Consider the following 20,187-nt stretch of genomic DNA (forward strand, 5'->3'; position numbering starts at 1 on the left):
AGAAAGTCTTTTTTCATGCTAGTTAAAAGCTCCTCTCCATGAAAATCTTGTTTCCCCCATGTTGTTCCAGACATCTTCCCCGTCACTGACAGCTGAAAATCATTGAAGCATCCACAACAGTGTTTTCTCAGCCATTGACTCTGGTTACATGGAGAGGAGAACTTTTGCTTCATGCTGTCCCAAGGCAAAGTTCCCGCTTTGTTAACCCCCTAAGGAGGTCATGCTATGGGAAGTTCTCCAGCTCTGAGAGAGAACGCTCTCTTTCTGCCTTGTTGCAGAAGGGAGGTGGTCTCACTTTCCTGTTCCTGCACCGACCACCACAAACTGCAATCAGATGAGCAGAGTGGCTAGCACTTGTCTTGCAATAACATGGTTCTATTGGGTGACCTTCTGAAATCACCACCCACATTCTGACATGAGAAGGATCCTGCTTAATTTCCTTAGAATAATGGATTGATTACTAAGGGTACATTCTCATGCATAGGGACTTTGTGGCTCCTCAGGAAGTGTCAGAAGAGTTCAAGTATATCTGTCATATTGGTACCATGCTTGGGGGGAGGGAATGTTGCCCTGTTATCACTCTGACAGGTTGTAGAGGTCATTCATTCATTCAACAAACACGAATGGAGGGGCAGGTCCTACGTTAGGCCCTGGATTTAAAAAAAATGTAGGGTGTCCTCCTGGAGCATTCAGTCTGGGGTTGGAGAAATAAAAAATTGCAACATACTATAATAAGGGCTGAAACAGTGATATCCACAAGTTGGTTGCATAGCTTACAGGTGACTGTTCCACTTGGTATGTGGGAACTGTGATCAGGAGGGCTTCACAAAGGGAGGGACATTGGGCTGAACTTTGAAAGACAGTAGCTCTTGACCAAGCAGTGGGAAAGAGAATAGAAAGTAGCAGATGTAAAGGCAAAGAGGTATGAGAAAGTCTGGTAGGGCAAGTGATTAGAAAGGTAATTTATCAGTGACGACATCTCGGGGCGGTGAGTAGTGAGCCAGAGTCTGGTGGCTGGACAGTCAGTGGAATGAAGTGCACAGAGAGAGGAACCAGAAGAAAGGTATCGAGGCAGAGACGCTGCTTTCCTGACCAGGGTCACCATGGTCAGCTGGCTGGTCTGACAGAAAAGGAGCAGGTGCACCCTCAGGGTTGGGCACTGGCAGCTAAGAGGAAAAGAAACTGGTGAAGGAAAAGGAGACAGCGTAGACGCTTTGGGCTAGGATGGTCTCAGGGAGGCAGAAGGAGAGAGAAACAACTCTCTATAGACCTACAGAGTCATCAGAGTGGCCACCAACTACTTCATTTGTCTCCTTTTGTAGGTCTGGACGTTGGAGTCTCTGCCAGTATGTGCTTCTCTCCCGTCAAAGACCCTGTCTTACGTCCTTGAAACTCCCATCCCACCACACTCTCGAGTCTTTTCATTCCTAGTTGGCACTTAGAAGAACTTAGATGATCTAAATAGATCTCCCCCAACTTTAACAAGCAGGAGTAGAATGAAAATCACAGAACACCATGCTTCAGGTTCCAATATATATTTCCAAAGACTGAAACTTAGGAAAGACAGTAAAAGATAAATGGTTTTTCCTGGAAGAAATTAGAAATTGGAGATGACACTTTTCCAGAAATCAGAATACACCAGGGATTATGAAATAAAATGGAGGCAGAGGCGGGTGGACCAACTTTCAGGGAATTTAGTCATGGAAGTTCAGCAAGAAAGGTTATTCTAAAGTTTTAACCTTGAACCTAAATTTTTTAATGAATTATCTCACGTAGTAAGATGGTCTAGCCCAGTTAATGATAAATGTATCAAATGATAAATTGCAATATGCAACACTGTTTTTTCCAGACTGGGTGAGAGTTCTAGTAACAGCAGTCTGGTCTCCAGAAGTCTCTGTCTGTTGTTCTTTTCCCATCCATCCCTCCTTTTCTCCCCCCTTCCCTTCCCTCACAGTTTTTCTCTTCCTTCTTTGTCTTCTTTTCCACAGCTCCCACCCTGGATGAGGCAAAATCTCAACTCCTTGCACCCACCCATCCTTGCCACTGCAGCCAGACCCACATGGTCCCCTCAGCAGGGCAGGGGTTCCAGAAGCCTCAGCCAGGAGTCCCCTTCTCTTCTCCCCTCCCTCTGGCTTTAACACCCGGCTCTTTTGTATTGTGGCCAATGCACTGGGCTTCATGATCCTCCAGAACAAAAGTGTTCACATCATCCACTGTCCTCTCTAGCCTCAGAATCGTGGTGTGAACTTGGGCCTGGAAACACACCCTGTGGTTTCCAGGGTGCAGGGTCCCTCCCTCTCCCCGTCAGTACCCACATTGATCTACCAAGGATCAACCGAAACAGAGCAATGACAAGTCCTGGGACTCCAGCCTTTAGGAAGGGGGTTGAGGATCCACAAGCCTGAACTCAGGATGGGAAGAAAACTTCTTCAGTATTTAGATATGCTTTCCTTTTCATACTTTCAGCCCATTGATACGTAGGGCTGTTTCTGAGGGTAACAGAACTCTGCAATCAGCAGTGTCTGTCCCCACTGCTGCCGCCTCCTGGTCCACCTCAGACCCTCCTGCTTCCTCTCATCTTCCCCCTCACACCCTTACCTTCCTTTTACCTTCCTTCTCACCTCTTCTTCTGCATCAGAGTAGCCTTTCAGGAACGGATCCGATATATAGTCGTCATAAGGTATGAATGACTGATAAAAGCTGAAGGTATTACTCATTAGAAGCATATTTTTATTTTGACAGGGCTCAGAGCCTTTAGAGAAAGGAACACATCCATAAATCTTTAATGGAGAAATTTTAATTAGGTAACAGGAGAAATGTTTGGGGTTGAGTGGAGTATACTGTTTTCCTGAAATAGCGTGCCAGACATCTATTCTATTTAGAAATTAAAATACACACACACACACTCCCTACTTACCTGTTTAATTCCAGGCAATATGTTAAATGCTTTACATATACTCTCTCATTTAATTCTTAGCAAAAAAAAAAATCTTGCAAAGTAGATATTTAGTGTTTCACATACACTCTGCTGCACAAGGTTAAGTAAATTGCCAAACATGCACAGCCCATAAATGTGGAATTGGGATGTGAATCCAGCTTCTTTCTACAGATCAGGAAGTCCCCCGAGGTAGCACTCTTTTCATGTGGTGGGAAGCAGTTTTCCTGCCTGCCTCCTGGGTTGCTCAGTTAACGAACATATAGAGCCTTAAGGATCTTTTCCAATAAGTCATATTAAAATGTGCCCTTACTCATCTTTGTTTTTCTCTGAACTCCCCAGAATTTGTGTATGTCATCCTTGTAATGATGTGCCCCGAATGAAAATAGTGGCCTGGTCTCTTTTCATTTTCAGCCTATGCAGGATATAAAAAATAAACAGCATATGGTGAAAAGTTAATGAGATTAAAAAAAAAGAAGTTCACTTAAAATAATCCACGGGCTTTTCTACATGTGTTCTTGGTCTGGTTTCAAAAACCACAGGAGTTTTACTATGCTTTAGAAAAGAGCGAGTATTTGCATTGTTTCTGTTGGGGTCAGTGGGAAACCAATCTCATAGAATCGGCACTAATAATTATGTTTATAAACAAGTGCCACGCTAAACTAGTGCAGTCCAAGACTCGCTCCAGCATTAACATGTTGAAAGCAACTCTGTAACACTCTCTCCAGTGACAAATCTCATGCCCACACAATGTTCCTTTAGCCTACAAGAATAACAGAGTCCTACCTAGAGAAGATGGAAAGTCAGACAAACAGGTAGACCTGTCCTTTTCAGAAAAATTTCCTACACCTTGAAGCAAATACAAAATGAAGTAGGGAATCCTGTCTTTATTTTTAAAGCATAACCACATAAAAAGTTATTGCTGCTTAAGCTACCTGGGTTCTCTGCACTGAAAGGAACAAGTAATTTGAAAATGCATGTAAATCATTTTATTTGCACATTTGTGTTCAGCCACAAAGTTCTCTCAACAATTAAGGGCTAAGAGCCCACTGTGGGTCCAGGACTGTTCTGAGCATTGTGGAAGATGGAAGAGAAATTGAAGATAGGGACTTTGTCCTTAAGGAATTGATAATCCAGCTGGAGAGATGTAAGGTCCTTGATAAAATAAATAATGGTATCAAACCCATCCCAGTGCCAGGCACTGTGCTTGGAGCTTTGCAGGGATTCACTCATCTGATCCTCAGAAGCACAGGGGCATAGGTACTGTCATTTCACAAGGAAATCAAGGCTTGAGAGGTTTACTGAACTCTCAGAGCTGTTGTGAGGATTATATGAGAAATCATAATGCACTGTATCAGTTAGGTTTAGATTTTGTTTCCTACTGAAAAAAAGAAAAAAGAAAAAAGAAAAAAATCCCAAACAAACACCAAACCAAGCCAAAAAAAAAAAAAGTTAGTAGCTTAAACAGAGGTTTATTTTTCTCTCTCATAGACCAAGTTCAGAGGCAGACAGTAACTAAGCCAGCACCACAGCTCTCCTTAAACACATGGCCACACCTACCTCCAAGGGATCTGGGAAATGTAAACTTGTTTTTTATATGGGTGGTCATGTGCCCAGTTAAAAATCGGGGTTTCTCTTACTAAAGGTGAGGAGAACAGATGCTAGGTTAGGCAACTTGCATCTCTGCTGTATGTATGCAAAGTGCTGGGCACAGGATAAACACAATAAATGTTGTCCTAATAGTTATAAAACTCAAAGCAGCCCAGAGGTAGCATGGTTTATTGATTAAGTACAACTATTTCTGCTTGAGGTTTTCCCTTCTCTAGACTTATGCCCTACCCCTAAATAGGGAGGTGGGTGAGATGAAGGCAGTGCGTGTGGGGTGCTCCAAATACTGCCTCCCAGGGCTGGCCGCTCCTTTTCTTCCTCCAGATACCCAAGGTGGCTTGCCCCAAGGTGGCTTGCCCCAAGGTTTACACCTGTGGAAAGGTGGCAGAAAGCCAAGTCATGACACAAAACGAGGATACTGCCCAGGCCTGGTCATTTCCCAACATGGGCTTCTGCTTTCTTTCCATGTTCCCTTTCAGGGACTGCAAATGACAGCTCTGGCCTCTCACAAATGGAGGAGCAGGGCAGTCACAATGCATAACTCCAGAAGATAAGCAGCCACACTGGAGAGAGGTGTCCTTTAATCAGTGACAACCAGCATGACACTCCCTGGCACTGTGCAAACAGGAGGTTCTGGGAAGGGAGGCAAATTGGAATCTATGGGTTGGGTGTCTTGACTCATTTGGTTTATTTGTTTCCAAGAGTTTTCCATGGATCATCTCAACCTTACAAATTCCTAGATAAGAGAGAGAAGGCTCTCACGTCACGAAATATTTACACTGTATGGATTTGAGGAGTTTCCCTCAGCTTCTTAAAACTTCTAAGTTGTTTTTAGGGCTGAGATTCTACTACGAACAGAGTTGGCTTATCAGGGCAGCGGTGGTGGTGGGGAGCAGTGTAGAGAGAACTGGGTAGGATAGATGGATGGGTCAGTGGCCAGGATGGTAGGGATAAAAGCTGGAATTTCCAGCTGCTTTGTCATTGGTTCGGATCAGGAAGGAGTGGGAGAGCCATGTACAGAGTCTCAAATGTAGACTTTGGTGTGGTTGCCAAGAAAGGTTACAGTTTAGTCCTGGAGATACAATAACTAGAGGAAAAGGTGTTCATCTTCTTCTTATTATTATTTTAAACTTGTGATCTATTAACAGACCACACAGCCTGTGAGGCACTGTGAATTAATTAAAAAAAATAAATACATCTTAGAGCTATTCTGTGAAAATCACACTTGCATTGCCTTCTATTTTTTTTTTTCATTGCCTTCTATTTTTGAGGCCGAATATGTTTTAAAAACCTGTAAACATTAAACTCATTTTTATGATCCTCTTTTATTATTCCTCAATATCATCGTATACTGGCAGCCTCAACAAATGAAGGTGGCCAGGCCTCGGGCCGAGCGGCTGGAGCCTGGACTCCTGGGACCAGCCTCCACTCCCACTCCCTTCCTCGGGCTCCGCCTCTCTTCCCAGCAGCCAGTGGGTCCCGGGACAAGCCGGCCCCGCCCGCGTCCGCTCCCTGCTTAAATGCTGCAGTTGCTCCGCGCCGCTGTTGGAGGACCAGCCCTGAGTGAACTGGGCTGCGGGCCCAGCGTGTGGCCCCCGCCTCGCCGGCGCGCCTGCCCCTCTCTGCTCTCCAGCCCCGCTGGCCTCCTGCCGTCTGGGACGCCCTTTCCCTTCTTTCCCTGGTTGATTCTCACTTTTCGGTTTTCAGCCCCATTTCCTCCGGGAAGCCTTCCCTCAGGCCCCAGTCTACGTCAGCGTCTTCGTTTATTTCCCTCCTAGAACCCCGCATCTTTCCTTCAGAGCACGTTATCTCTGTGCAATTATACATTTATTAGTGGGATCATCTGATTAACGTCGAGCTGGTAGACAGTGCGGGAAGCTTTTTTTTTTTTTTTCCCCACTGCGGGGGCCGCAGAGCCTAGCCCCTGGCGGTGCAGGGTAGGCAGGCCTCCGCAATTCTTTGAAGAATGAATGAATGAATGAATGAATGGGGTTGAACCAAGAAGCTGTCTTCCCAGCTGCTCCTTGTGGACTAGTCTTTGGGTGGGAAACCTTTAACCCACATGGTCCCGGAGAAAGCAGGTCATCAGCACCACAGAGAGAAGTACAGCCTGAAAGGAGATGTCTGAGAGTTAGAGAAGATGCCAGGCATAGACTGCTGAATTTTAAGTCCTATAGTAACATATTACAATGTGGAAATTTCCTTTTTTATCTCCCTAACTTCAAGTTAGGGAGATAAAAAATATTTATGCTTAACCACTTGGGCATTTTTAGAGGAATGCATTGATAAGCAAATCCCCCAATGAAATTATGTCATTTTGTGTAAGAAAAGCATATAACCCAGTCCTTTGGACCTTAGCAGAACAGATGACTGTCAGTAATTTACCCTTAAAGGCGCCTACTGATGCTCTTAATGAATTAGGGACAAAGCAATTGAAGATAAGCAGGGTGAAATAAATATCACAAATGTGCTACATTAATGCTCCTGAGTTATTTGTTTGAAATTTATTGTGCTTCAAAAGTAGTTTTATTTTAGAAGTTTATGTGTACTATGAAGCAATTAATCACATACGACAAACACCCAGAAGGCCCTCAAATATCCCACTAAAAATCTTCCCAGAAAATTGAGGTGATTAGCTCTCTAAATGACTACTGCATATATTCTTGATTATTACAAAACGACCTCAAATACATTTATTTCCTAGGTATTTATTTACGAGGAACTAGAGTGGTGTTATCAATAAAGTGCCTTTATTCAAGCAGCAGGTTATCAGTGACAGAAGCCATATAGATGATTATGTGACATGATGTGATCATAGGCGATACTATTAAAAGGCACCAGTTGGTGCTCAATAAGTGATTCTGCTGATGGCGGAATGAATGAGGACAATACAGGGAATAAAGTGAAAGAAATGCCATTGAACACACATTTGTCTAAGTTAAAAATTTCTAAAATTTCTAAAAATTTTTATTACACATCACTCAAAATGTGGACAGTCCAGTATAAGATACAAAGTACAATGTTCCAAAATGTATTAAGGAAATAAATGTAATTTATTTCACTGCTGTTACTATGTTTCTAGGGACTTTGGAGAGAAACTGTAGTAGCCTAAAGGGATACTTGACTTAGGGTTCTGGGATTCTAGCTCCAATATTGGTGAGTTCCCAGCGTCATGTCAGAACTGTGCCAGATGGAGAATTAGGGCAAGGTGCCCAGCCGATGGCAGCCAGCAAGGCAGAGCTGCAGGGAATGCTGTTAGGTGGAGAAGTCTGAACTTGCTTCTTTGCTGGCCAAATCCTCCATGACGTTTCAGGGCAGCCCTGAGTAAGTTTAGGTAATAGTTTATCTCCCCTGTTGAGGACAGGATGAAGGTAATATTCATCTTTTTATTCTCAGGGCATGTCACAAAATAGATTCTAGATAAATTTGTCAAAAAAAAAAAAAGTGTAGTTGATCCCCATCCAGATTTATTATCCCCACTATATTCTTAGTAAATAGAATAGTGCTACTGTTAGTCACAGTCCCCAAATTTAAATTATCTCTTGCCTAGGTTTTTTTTTCAAATCCTGCCTAATTGTTTTGCATCCTAAACTTATGGGTTACTATTAAATTTGCATAGTTGTTTCAAATCAAATGCTATATCACATATCTTGCATTTACTCAGTTATTCCCTGCTAACATCTAAATCGGAGAAGTGAAAAGGACAATTGTTTAGTGCTTTTTAAAGTCCCTGACCAAGATCAGTAGGGAAATCCCATTAGCTCCATTCATCGCATTTCTCATAAATCTAAAAGGAAAGCAAGTATCCAAAGCCTTATTCTTTAATAGTTCTTATTTGTAAAACCTTGACAGGGCTTTATTGTAAATTGCTTCCAAATTATGTAAAGAATATGGAGAAATATGATGGGTAGTGAATCGTGATAGTTTTACTTGCTGAATAAATAACCAGAACAGTAAAAGAGGACTAATCTGAAAGCAAACAGTATGATGGGCTACGATGAGGCAGAAAGAACAGAACCTCGGCAGTCTAAGTACCATCTGGCTCCATCCTCTTTAAGTGGGCAAGTTTGAAGAGCCTTTTATTCAGTATCCTAAAACTTATTCAAAAGGAGCAGTATTTGAATATTAATTTTTCATATAGCAACAAAACAAAACAAAACCCCTGAACAACTCTGTTTTTGTAGCGAAAAAGTGATGTTTAACAAAGTAATGGATAATCCTCTGGCTAAACACAAGGGTGTTGGGCAACCTGTGGGTGGAGGGAGGGTCTGCTGCAGGCACAGCCAGGTCACTCAGAAGCTTTTGGGCCTTCACCTCCGTGGCTCCTTTGTGGCTAGAGTAACTTATTAAAGTTATCATTATGGTTTGAAATTTAGGCAAGTGGTGTAAAAATACGGGATTCATTAGGGAAAATGAACACGGTGATTTCTATTACTTTACTTTACATAAAAAAATACTGTAGAATTGCCAAATAGGGTAACTGAGGCAACTGACACAATAGAAATGATAATCCATGGTTCAAATTGTGCTTTTGTGAAATGTGAACCTATTTCGTCACTTTTTAACAGACTCCTGACAGTTGCGATTTTGTTTATATTAAGTCCTGGATTTTTCAATGAAACTGTGAGAGGCTTTTATTTTGTTTCCTGAGAAGGTGTGTCTGAGAAGCCTAATTCCAATAAATAGGAGCCCACGACTAATCTTCGGCAAGATGCTTTTAAAAAGGTATTTTAGCATCCTCTGTGGTTTAAGAGACAAAACCAAGTCCTGCTGGCTTTGTGTTGTGCTTCTTACAGACTGCAGTGCCTTCTGTCTGCTTTAGGGTGTGGCATCTGCCATTGGGGAGGAGAAACTGGCATGTGTCGCCTTTTATAGCAGACTGATTTCATTGTGCTGGGGGCCTCTATTTCATAGCCTCTTGGTTCCAATCTTCTAGTTGACTTGCTGAAGCAAATGAAATTAAAAGATATTTCGACTTATATACATATGTATGTATTTATATATACATATATACACATATATATATATATATATTTTAGTTTCACGATTTTTCTATATGAGAAAATATTTTAAAGAAAAGGGCCAGAGCTGAACTTGGTGACTCATTTTCCCTTTTAGGATTAGTTGTGAAAATAAACCACAAAATATGGCTACACTTGAACGAATTGACTTTGATATATTTCATCAATTTGAAAAAATGCCTTTTTATAATTTTATGTATATATTTAGTTTGACTATAAATGTCTAAAAGCATAAATATGTAATTGATTTTAGAATATACATATATACACATATACACAAAACAGATATATTTATATTTGCACATGAAAAACTTTAAAAATTCAACTTATGTGGTGTAATGTATATAATTAGTATGTATTTGAATATATAAAGGGAGAAAATCCAGGAGAAAATGTCAAAGAGACACACTAACAAAGATGTAGTATTCTCTTGGCAATAACCAATGAATGATTTGGCATGAATTCACCTTACAGTTCTGTTATTCTCTCTTACACATGATGGTATAACTCCTGTTTTCCAGTTGTTTGCATAGAATTGCAATTTGTTGTTTCTGCACTCTATAATGACTCCTGGGTGTGCACCTGATTCCTCTCCCCCCCAATTAGTCACCAGTTTTTCACATCTATCGCTTTCTATTTGGTCATGTAACATATCTACACTTGGTCAAACAAAAATAACCACCGCAGATGAAATAAACTAAAATAGTCTTTATGGAAAGCTGAAGAACAAGATGATTTTAGAAAACTACCTTCTATCAAAATCATACATATTATTTCAGCTAGCATGACCTCTTGAAAGATCTGGTTTCAAATGCTTTCTCTCCATGAAAACTGAGTCCACACTAGTACAACTGAGCCATTGTCTGGGTTAAGAAGTCTTGCTTTTGAAGATATTCGAGATGTTACTAAGTGACAAATTCACAATGATAAAAACATTTGAAACATCATGAAGTGATAAAACAATAGTTTTTTTTTTAAATCATGAACCGTTTTTGCTCTAAGACTAGAGTTGATGGATTTATATCATTATTGGTCTTATGTTTATTACATACAACATGTATTTCTTTTAGTTTTGTCTCACATTACTTAGAAATGAACTCATATCAAGAGGGTTAATTGTGCACATAACCTCTGAAACATGATGAAAGGAGTCATAGATTTATGACAATGTGAGATAAACCGTAGCCTTCACTATTAATGGCACAAATAGTGAAATTTCCACGTGCAAGTTGTTGGGAGCATAATACACCGCTCTACATAATTGAGGACTTTGCCTTCAGAGACAGGACAGACAAGTGCATAGTAAGGAAAATGCCCCTTTGGAAATACTTTGTTTTCACTGATAAACCTACGTACAAATATAAGATGACTTAAAAAAAAGTTGTATCAACGTTATCTTGGGAGCAGGTGCAGTCAATCGTAAGCATTTATTGAATACCTGCTGTATACAGGGCGCTCCGGGAATGCGACTAAGACTCACTTCAACTCCTTCCTAATTTTGCAGTTTGAAGAAGTTGTGGGAATTACGCCGATGGCCCGAAATCAAGGCAGAGAGGCTAACCTTCTGAAAAATTACATAACTCTGGGGAGAGGCAGTGCTTTTGCACGGATTGCCCAAATATTTTTTTCTCCGTCGGCTTCGTAACCTTTGAGGCCAACAGACAACTTTGTTCCCCTGCCTTTCTCCCTCTTTTGTTTGCTCGTCAGACTCGTTTTCCACCTTTGTATCGTTCCTTTTAGACGTGAAAACAAACACGCGAACGCCCGGTTGGCAAGGAGACGGAGGCACGAGGGGAAAGTGCAGCCTCCCGTCGCCCCACGCCGCCGCGCTCCGGGCGCCTGCGGAGCGGCCCGAGCCCCCGGCCCGGGGCCGCCGGTGCCCGCGAGGCTGCGCCCCGGCGGGCGGGCGGGCGCACGGCCCGGCGGGCGGCGGCCCGGGCTGAGTCCAGTCCGCGTTTTGCGAGTGCACACGAGTAATCAGAGAGAAGTGGATAATAGTTGCTCGGGCTCGCTCGGCTCCCTCTCATGCCATGCTGGGCCCGATAGGCTCAGTCAGTCGTGTATTTACCCATATCCGGGTTAGAGAGGAAAAGAGAAAAGTTTCATTTAAACCTGAACTAAAAACTTTCACCATGAAATCACACAGCGGGAGCAGGCCCAGACCGTAAGGCGTGACTCCCGGTTCGGCTCCGGCGGGGCCTGTGGAGGGGGAGGGGGCTCGCTCGATTCCCGTCGGGGCGTGTGGATGCGCACAGGAGGGGCCGCCGACTAAAAAGTGGGTTTTATTGTCTCCCCCCGCCCCCCGCCCGGCCTCGCCACGCCGCGGCGATCATGGCCGCGCGGGCAGCAGCAGCGGCGGCGGCGGCGGCGGCGGCGCGGGCGCGGGCGGGCAGCGGCGAGCGGCGGGCGCCCCCGGGGCCGCGGCCGGCGCCCGGGGCCCGGGACCTGGAGGCGGGGGCGCGCGGCGCGGCGGCGGCGGCACCGGGACCCATGCTGGGGGGCGGCGGCGACGGCAGCGGCTTGAATAATGTGCACCACCACCCCCTGCACCCCCGTCACGAACTGAACATGGCCCATAACGCGAGCGCGGCGGCCGCCGCCGGCAGCACTAACAGCGCCAAGAGCGGCGGCTCCGAGGCGGCTCTCAAGGAGGGTGGAAGCGCCGCCGCGCTGTCCTCCTCCTCCGCGGCGGCGGCGGCATCCTCCTCTTCCTCGTCGGGCCCGGGCTCGGCCATGGAGACGGGGCTGCTCCCCAACCACAAACTGAAAACCGTTGGCGAAGCCCCCGCCGCACCGCCCCACCAGCAGCACCACCACCACCACCATGCCCACCACCACCACCACCATGCCCACCACCTCCACCACCACCACCACGCACTACAGCAGCAGCTAAACCAGTTCCAGCAGCAGCAGCAGCAACAGCAGCAGCAGCAGCAACAACATCCCATTTCCAACAACAACAACAGCCTCGGCGGCGCGGGCGGCGGCACCGCTCAGCCCAGTCAGGACATGGAGCAGCCGCAACATGGAGGCGCCAAGGACAGTGCCGCGGGCAGCCAGGCCGACCCCCCGGGCCAGCCTCTGCTGTGCAAGCCGGGCGACGAGGACGACGCGCCGCCCAAGATGGGGGAGCCGGCGGGCGGCCGGTACGAGCAGCCGGGCCTGGGCGCCCTGGGCGCGCAGCAGCCGCCGGTCGCCGTGCCCGGGGGCGGCGGCAGTGGCGGCGGCCCGGCTGCCGTCTCGGAGTTTAGTAATTACTATGGCAGCGCTGCCCCTGCTAGCGGCGGCCCCGGCGGCCGCGCTGGGCCTTGCTTTGATCAACATGGCGGACAACAAAGCCCCGGGATGGGGATGATGCACTCCGCCTCAGCCGCCGCCGGAGCCCCCAACAGCATGGACCCCCTGCAGAACTCCCACGAAGGGTACCCCAACAGCCAGTACAACCATTATCCGGGCTACAGCCGGCCCAGCGCGGGCGGCGGCAGCGGCGGCGGCGGTGGAGGAGGAGGAGGAGGTGGAGGAGGAGGAGGCAGCGGAGGAGGAGGAGGAGGAGGAGGAGCAGGAGCGGGAGCTGTGGCGGCGGCGGCCGCGGCGGCGGCAGCAGCAGCAGCAGGAGGCGGCGGCGGCGGCTATGGGGGCTCGTCCTCGGGGTACGGGGTGCTGAGCTCCCCCCGGCAGCAGGGCGGCGGCATGATGATGGGCCCCGGGGGCGGCGGGGCCGCGAGCCTCAGCAAGGCGGCCGCCGGCGCGGCGGCAGGGGGCTTCCAGCGCTTCGCCGGGCAGAACCAGCACCCGTCGGGGGCCACCCCGACCCTCAACCAGCTGCTCACCTCGCCCAGCCCCATGATGAGGAGCTACGGCGGCAGCTACCCTGACTACAGCAGCCCCAGCGCGCCGCCGCCGCCGCCGCCGTCGCAGCCCCAGTCCCAGGCGGCGGCGGCGGCGGCGGCGGCGGGGGCGGCGGCGGGCGGCCAGCAGGCGGCCGCGGGCATGGGCTTGGGCAAGGACATGGGCGCCCAGTACGCTGCTGCCAGCCCGGCCTGGGCGGCCGCGCAACAAAGAAGCCACCCGGCGATGAGCCCCGGCACCCCCGGCCCGACCATGGGCAGATCCCAGGTAACCCCCGCGCCGGCCGGGCCTGCTTCCGCCGCGGCGGCCTCGCCGCGCGCCGCGAGCCCTAGTTTCTTTCTTTCCGCGTACTTTTTCTGCGTCTTCTGCCGGGGAGGCGGGGGCGACGCGCCCAAAGCCATTTTAACTCGCGGCTGCCTCCCTCCGAGGCCGGGCAGCGCACAGGGTCGGACTGCGCGGCGCGGGGCCCGGGGCCTGAGGAGGGGGTCTCGGCGAGGCCCGGGACGGGCGCCGCGATTGCCGGTCGCCGAGCACCCGCCTCGCCACCCCACCCCAGGCGCCGAGCGGCGCGTGCGGGAGTCGGGGACCGCGCCGCCAGGAAGCCGTGTGGGCGCGGGGGACCGTTCGGGCAGCTTTTTTTTAACAAAATAGGCGCTCCCGGCCAGTACGTTCTGGGGAGGAATATTGACCCCCTCTTCTCGGTTAGCGCCAACAATGAGATTGAACCGGGAAAAGAATGAGGAACTTTGTCCTACCTCCGGCCACACTACGTTCCCTCTTAGCTTACAAGGTGAAGGCAGGAAAAATAGGTTAGCTTTGTAGCAGCCAAGTGGGTTTTTCGTAGTTGTGCCCAGCCATTCGGAGATAACCCGATGCGGGCTTTGAGTTTGAGTGTTTAGTAGCAAAAATAATAACCACATTTACAACGATGTGGAGGTAAGATATCCTAAAATATATTGATTCATTTCTAAGAATAGGGAAATCCATTATTTGGTGTGCAGGCTGGTTGAAAGGAGTCACCTTCAACAGATAGGCTATGTTAAAGGGACACATTCCGGTTAAATTGAACTTATTTTGATCATGGATTAGGCATACATTTTATTCAGCACATCCAGTGAAATAGACCAGTGAAAATTGATCTTTTGGGATCGGATTTATTTGGATTTTTAATTTCCTGTCACCCAAGTCCTGCAGCGTTATTAGGAAGTGTTCTGCACTCTTGCTGTTTCTTGCTCGTAGGCTGAGCCTAAAGACTGACTTGATCTCCTTTGCAAGGTTTGGAATTTGAATTGTGGAGGTAAACTGGCTGTAATAGTCTCCAGACAGCTGCCTCTGAGTTGACATCTAATCTGCCATCTGATTGGCTCCCCTCTCACCATTGGGCATTTAGCACTGCTGATGTAAATAGAAGTGCTGAGCAGTACAGTCACAAAAATTCTTGCCACAAATAATAACTGAGCTCTATTACAAGCAGATGTAAGGTTGAATATTATTTAAAGCTTACATTATCATGAATCATAGTTATTAATAAAAGGATTAAACACATACAAACCTTATGCTGGTGTCCAGTATTGGGCATTTACAAAATTCAGCTCTTTGACAGTCTTAGCTTGGACACTGCATTTGTCATGCACTTTAGTTGTAAGATGAATATATGGCAATTGAAAAATAGTTAAACCAAGAATTTTACCAATTTCTGGATTTGTAAAACTTTAATCAAAGTACTTTTTAGGGATTAAACCATGAAAAAATTTGAATTATGTCAGCACATATAGTTTAATGTAAAATTAAAACTTACAGCATTAAAAATTTCAAGGTTCTGATATACAGGAATATACTTTAGTGATATTTAATTAGTTTTATAACAAGATTAAAGCTATATTTTTAGTAAGTTGTGTTTTAACAATTTGATCGTTTTAAGATGTTTGTGGATGAGGTGTTTTAGTTAGAATTGACTTTATATTTAAGAAGACATGAGTTGGGGAAACTAGTAATTTTTGTGGACAATTAATTAAAAGGGAAGAAGTGAATGTTCTTGGGGAATTTTAAAAATCATTTTATATTTGCTTCTGCTGTGGAGAATGCAGAAATGTCCCAGGAATCTTTTTTTATTCCCCCTTGATTATTTTGTTAAATTAGGTAATGTGAGCCTTATTTGAACTGCTTACACAATGTTTTAGGGAAACTATATTACATGCAAGTTGTGCTGGGTGTGTTTCTTCCAGATAATTTTTCTTCCATAGACATTTTAATGCTATGAAAGTTTAAAAAAAATCTAATCTGTTAGGAATAACAGTGGTTGTAGTATATATTTTTACTTAGCTCATTTATTTTAGGGAAGTGTATTTTAATAATAACCGTGTCTTAGAGGAGAGACTTGTCAGAGTGAACAGCAGTACTGAATTTAACAGATAATTGTGTGAATCCCAGGCTGAGGACGTTGGTGTCTACTCCTTTCTAGTCTTTAGTTAGTGGAGTTTTACTTTTAATGATAATGTATTTTACTATTCTTCATAAGAAGGTTGGGATTTTAATTTTAATTTTTGATTTGTAGAAGTAAAAACATAGAGAAACCTTAGTAAATAAACCCATGTAATTAATTTTAAAAAGATTTGCTTTGTCAGCTTGCTTTTAAAGGGGCAGTTTAAAATTCACATCTTTGTAAACTAGAAACAAGGATGAAAGAGGCAGATGTAGGTCGGTATTACTTTAGGGTATTTTTTTTCCTAATGGTACCAATCATTTTAAGTATTTTGTTTTCTTGGAATGAGAGTGAATCCATTATGTCCTCAGTATGACCCTTGGGAATAGTTTTTTTATTTATCAGGAGGAAGAAAGATGACGGGCATATGACCTAGATTCACCGATTTCTTTTGGGTACCTTACTGTGTAACATGTGGAATGTGTCTCTTTCTTATATTTTTTTCTTTTTGGAAGGCTGGTATTATTTAGTATTTGTTATGATAATTATGCTAAGAAACAGTCATTTGTCCAAACTGTTAAATTACTACAGGGCATGAAATACTATTAAATCACATTGTTAAAAGAGGAAATTTTCTTGTGGCTTTTAACACATTTAGTTTCATTTTTGATTTTAGGAATGGTTTATATTAGGTGGCAAATGTTTTTGTAATTGGGAGCAAAACATGTGCATATATTGTAGTGGGAGGGTCTTTTAAAAAGTGAAATAAGCCATTTTACGATACAGTTAGTGGGTTTTTGTGAGATAAAGTATTCAGATAAAGCAGTCTCGAAAGGAATACTGAGGTCTGCTCACATAACTAAGATTTTGTGATGTCCACATTTGTGCTGAATTTTATTATTGCTACTTTAACTTTAGTTTTATAGAATATAATACAATGTAATAAGAGAAAAAAGGGCCTTATTTACCATTAAAAGAAAAGTGATTAGCTGACTTACAAAGCAGGAAGTTACAGGCTGGTTCCTGATTACCTTAAAAATATGTATAAGATACATTATAGCATAATATCACTTCCCACTTTCCCTCTCAGTGAAATCTTATCCTATCTGATATTTTAAATCTTATAAAGAAATTTTTGTGGCTTAAATTGATGTATTTGCTGAGGTATGGCCAGCCAGCTGCTCCATCGTCAGGAGAGGTGGAATTGGCAACTGTGGTTCATAGAGAAGGCTTATGCTTTAAAAAACAAAGAAAATATAACAAATATGTCTACAGCTTTCTGTTTTTTTAGGTTATCTGAGATGAAATTATGCTTGGCTTAAAATTGTTTTCATTGGGGATCCTGATTTCTGTGTACTTACTTTTGACAATTTTTTTTTAATGGCAACTACTCTGTAAGACAGCTATCACTTAAATTTACATTCATATTAACACAAAATCGTTAAGTATATTCCAGGAAACAACGTATTCTTACCTTGTGTCTATAATGAGAAACCCGAATTCCTCATTTTCCTTTGGTCTTGTTTTTTATCTATATTGAAGAATGAATTTTTGGCAAAGCTTTTTATACTTGTTCCATTTTCCCCATGTCATGTTGTATCAGAAGTATCAGAATTGTGTTGTGGATATGGAAATATTCCAAATCAGACTTAGACACTTTTACTAATGAACCTACCCTCTAAATATCATGTTCTTTCATTCGAATTGAGAGAATAACATCTTTATTTTGGTATAAAAATAGTATTAATTCTGGTTTGAGAACTGATTTAAAAAATTTAAGACAGTGTAGAGGAAGTCTCTTAATGTAAAACTCATTTGGCAGTTTTATTGGGCATAGACACATTTTAAAGAAAACAGGTGTAATAGAATGGGGCTGAGTTTTCAGTTCCGTTTCTTATCAATGGATTCTATATTTTGGGGCATAGCGTAGCTAAAAAAAAAGACTTTTGATGTAATAGGAGCTTACTTATTTCTCTAGGATAAATACCAATATGACAGGCAAACTAGAAAGATGATCATTTCATTTTTTTTTTAACCCTGTCCTCTCCTAGGAAAAGAGTGGCTTCGTTAAAAAATTTTGGGGGGTATGTGAAATTTTGAAGTCTGACTTGGAGATGTAAATGTTAGATGTATTGGCATAGGGAACTGCATTACTTTTTTGCCCAGTGCCCTAAGTTGAGAGGTTTTTCTCACTGCTCAGCTAAAGGATCTGTGTGCTTTGATCCATGTTTGAGGAACTTGTATTTCTCTTGGGTCACTTTCATTTTGGGCTGTGTGTAGATTTATAAATTTGGGACTTCTGTTTGTGTTTGAAAGAACTGTTGTGTGTTACTTAAAACAGCAGATTTATGGAGGGCTCAAAATGAGTATTAATAAATCTCAAGTTCCATTAATTTTTTTTACAATATTTAGATTTTCAAAATGGATATTACAAAAATTTATGACATTTTACAATCCTGTTTATGCTTCAAGGGTCACATCCACATCCTAGGCCTTTTTGGAATTGGGTAGTTTTTGGTCACTTGCCTTTTCAGAGGTGTCCTTCATCCGGAGATCTGTGCAGATGCTGTGTGGATACGTGCCGCAGAGCTGCACACGTGCTGTGTGTGCACGCTCCAGGCCGAGGAATCCGAGGTCCTGTTTTCCCGGGTGTGGGGGGAGCTACCAGGCAGAGCTGCTCATCCCACAAAGATATATTTTTATAGATATAGAACTATTATACAATGCTGCTTTTTCCAGTTTGGAGGCTGTTTGTATAAGACGTGAGTGGCCCTTTTTGGTTTAATTGAGTGATTAAGTTAATTTTCATCTCAAAACTTGATATATGTTAGTGACTTTTCCTCAGAAATTTGATGAAGAAAAATGACTTAAGTATAATTACCTAGGTGTCATTATTTTGCCTTATGCCATTGGAGTGAATGGAATTGTTGATACCTGTATAGTACAGTTTTAACTTAACAATGCATGCTCATTGAGTGACTGAGTGGATTTATCAGAGTAAAATATGTGTTTCCATAGTACGTTTTCAACAGATATGTTCTCTTTTCAGAGTCTTTAACTTGGAGTAATTTTAAGGAAAAACTATTTCCTTAGGTTTACTTTAATTGAACAGGATCCAGTGGCCAGTTTTCAAATTCACTTCTGAATGGATTAATGCCAAGGATATTAGAAAGCTGCTGACTTTGACTGGTGAACTGATGATGAAATTAATTTGATTCTTGAATGATATTTATTGCTAGGAAAGAGGTTCAAGCCCTAGGATCTTAAGCATATCTGATGTACCTATAGACTCTTACTTTTGGTGGATGGCAGCAGATCTGGAATAGGTCTGTCATAGCGCAGCAGCCCTTTTGCATTGAACTAGACTTGGCCTCTGTTAACTGTATTTGTAGGATGCACTTCTCAGTGTCTCATCGGGCCTTGATGAAAGATGAAACCTGAGAATCAGACGAGAAAGTCATTCCTTATTAGGTAACTCTGGAAGGGAAGCCATATTTGATGAAATCCAGAAGAAAATTCTAGACCACTTTTTTTTTTCCTATGTGGGATACTAAAAATTTTATATGTATATGTATTTTTTATTATAGTAAAATATACATAACATAAAATTTACCATTTTAACCATTTTTTAGGTGTGCAGTTCAGTGGCATTAAGTACATTCACATTGTTGTGCAACTATCACCCCATCCATTTCCAGGACAATCTCATCCTCACATGGAAATATGAAATACATATTTTCCTTCCCTTTCTTCATGTTAAAGTTTAAAAGCATTAGTTATTAACATATATTGTAAGTAAAGTAAGCTTATTTTTATAACCATTAACTTTGCCCCTTTTTAGTTTGTTAGTAAATTCTCCCTCAAATGTTCCATAGGAACACTAGAGGTATTTTTTGTTTGTTTGTTCTTAGTCCATTACTTCCAATTTTAATTTTAGAGCAATTTTCCCAGATTTTGTCAATTTGGAAATGTGCATTTGTGCAGGTTGGTTGTTTCATTGTCAGTTATGTCATTAAAAGCTTAAAAAGCAGGTTTTTGAAGTCTTTCTGTTGAAAGGTTTGAGGTACTTTCTTGAGAGAAATCTGGGACTTTGTTAGATAATATGATATGGAAATGAACTGTTAGCATGATCATTTTCCCCTTATTTCTCTCATCTTTTGCATTTTTAGCTTCTTTTTAAAATTACTGGTTCTGTCTTTCTACTATTAGGGGGAATCATTTATAATGATAATTTAAAAAATTTTTTGTTGTAAGTTTTGGGGCACCTCACCCCTCCAGCCTAGAGTGAATGACCAATCCACGTGATGCTGTGTCCTTTTTCAGTGTTATGTGCCTCAAACTTGTGCCCCACC

General features: G+C 43.5%; 1 protein-coding gene and 1 long non-coding RNA gene across 10 annotated transcripts in view; both read left to right on the forward strand.

The window, feature by feature from the left end:
- The window catches only part of LOC116665450, a 37,969-nt gene extending 32,132 nt beyond the window's left edge, over nucleotides 1-5,837 (forward strand). For both annotated transcript variants that reach the window (XR_004322083.1, XR_004322082.1), the window contains exon 5: nucleotides 1,323-5,837. This is a non-coding gene — a long non-coding RNA (uncharacterized LOC116665450). The remainder of the gene's footprint in view (nucleotides 1-1,322) is intronic.
- A 5,596-nt stretch (nucleotides 5,838-11,433) lies between these two features.
- The window catches only part of ARID1B (AT-rich interaction domain 1B), a 380,200-nt gene continuing 371,446 nt past the window's right edge, over nucleotides 11,434-20,187 (forward strand). For 2 of the 8 annotated variants that reach the window (XM_032485241.1, XM_032485242.1), the window contains exon 1: nucleotides 11,440-13,680. In XM_032485241.1, the coding sequence (XP_032341132.1) occupies nucleotides 11,896-13,680 (1,785 nt within the window). In that variant the 5' untranslated portion in view covers nucleotides 11,440-11,895. Of the gene's footprint in view, nucleotides 13,681-20,187 lie in introns of all 8 variants that reach the window. The other 6 variants (XM_032485244.1, XM_032485246.1, XM_032485245.1 and 3 more) reach the window with 5 other exon arrangements.

The sequence above is a fragment of the Camelus ferus genome, chromosome 8 (genome assembly GCF_009834535.1).
Source record: "Camelus ferus isolate YT-003-E chromosome 8, BCGSAC_Cfer_1.0, whole genome shotgun sequence".
Taxonomy (NCBI): domain Eukaryota; kingdom Metazoa; phylum Chordata; class Mammalia; order Artiodactyla; family Camelidae; genus Camelus; species Camelus ferus.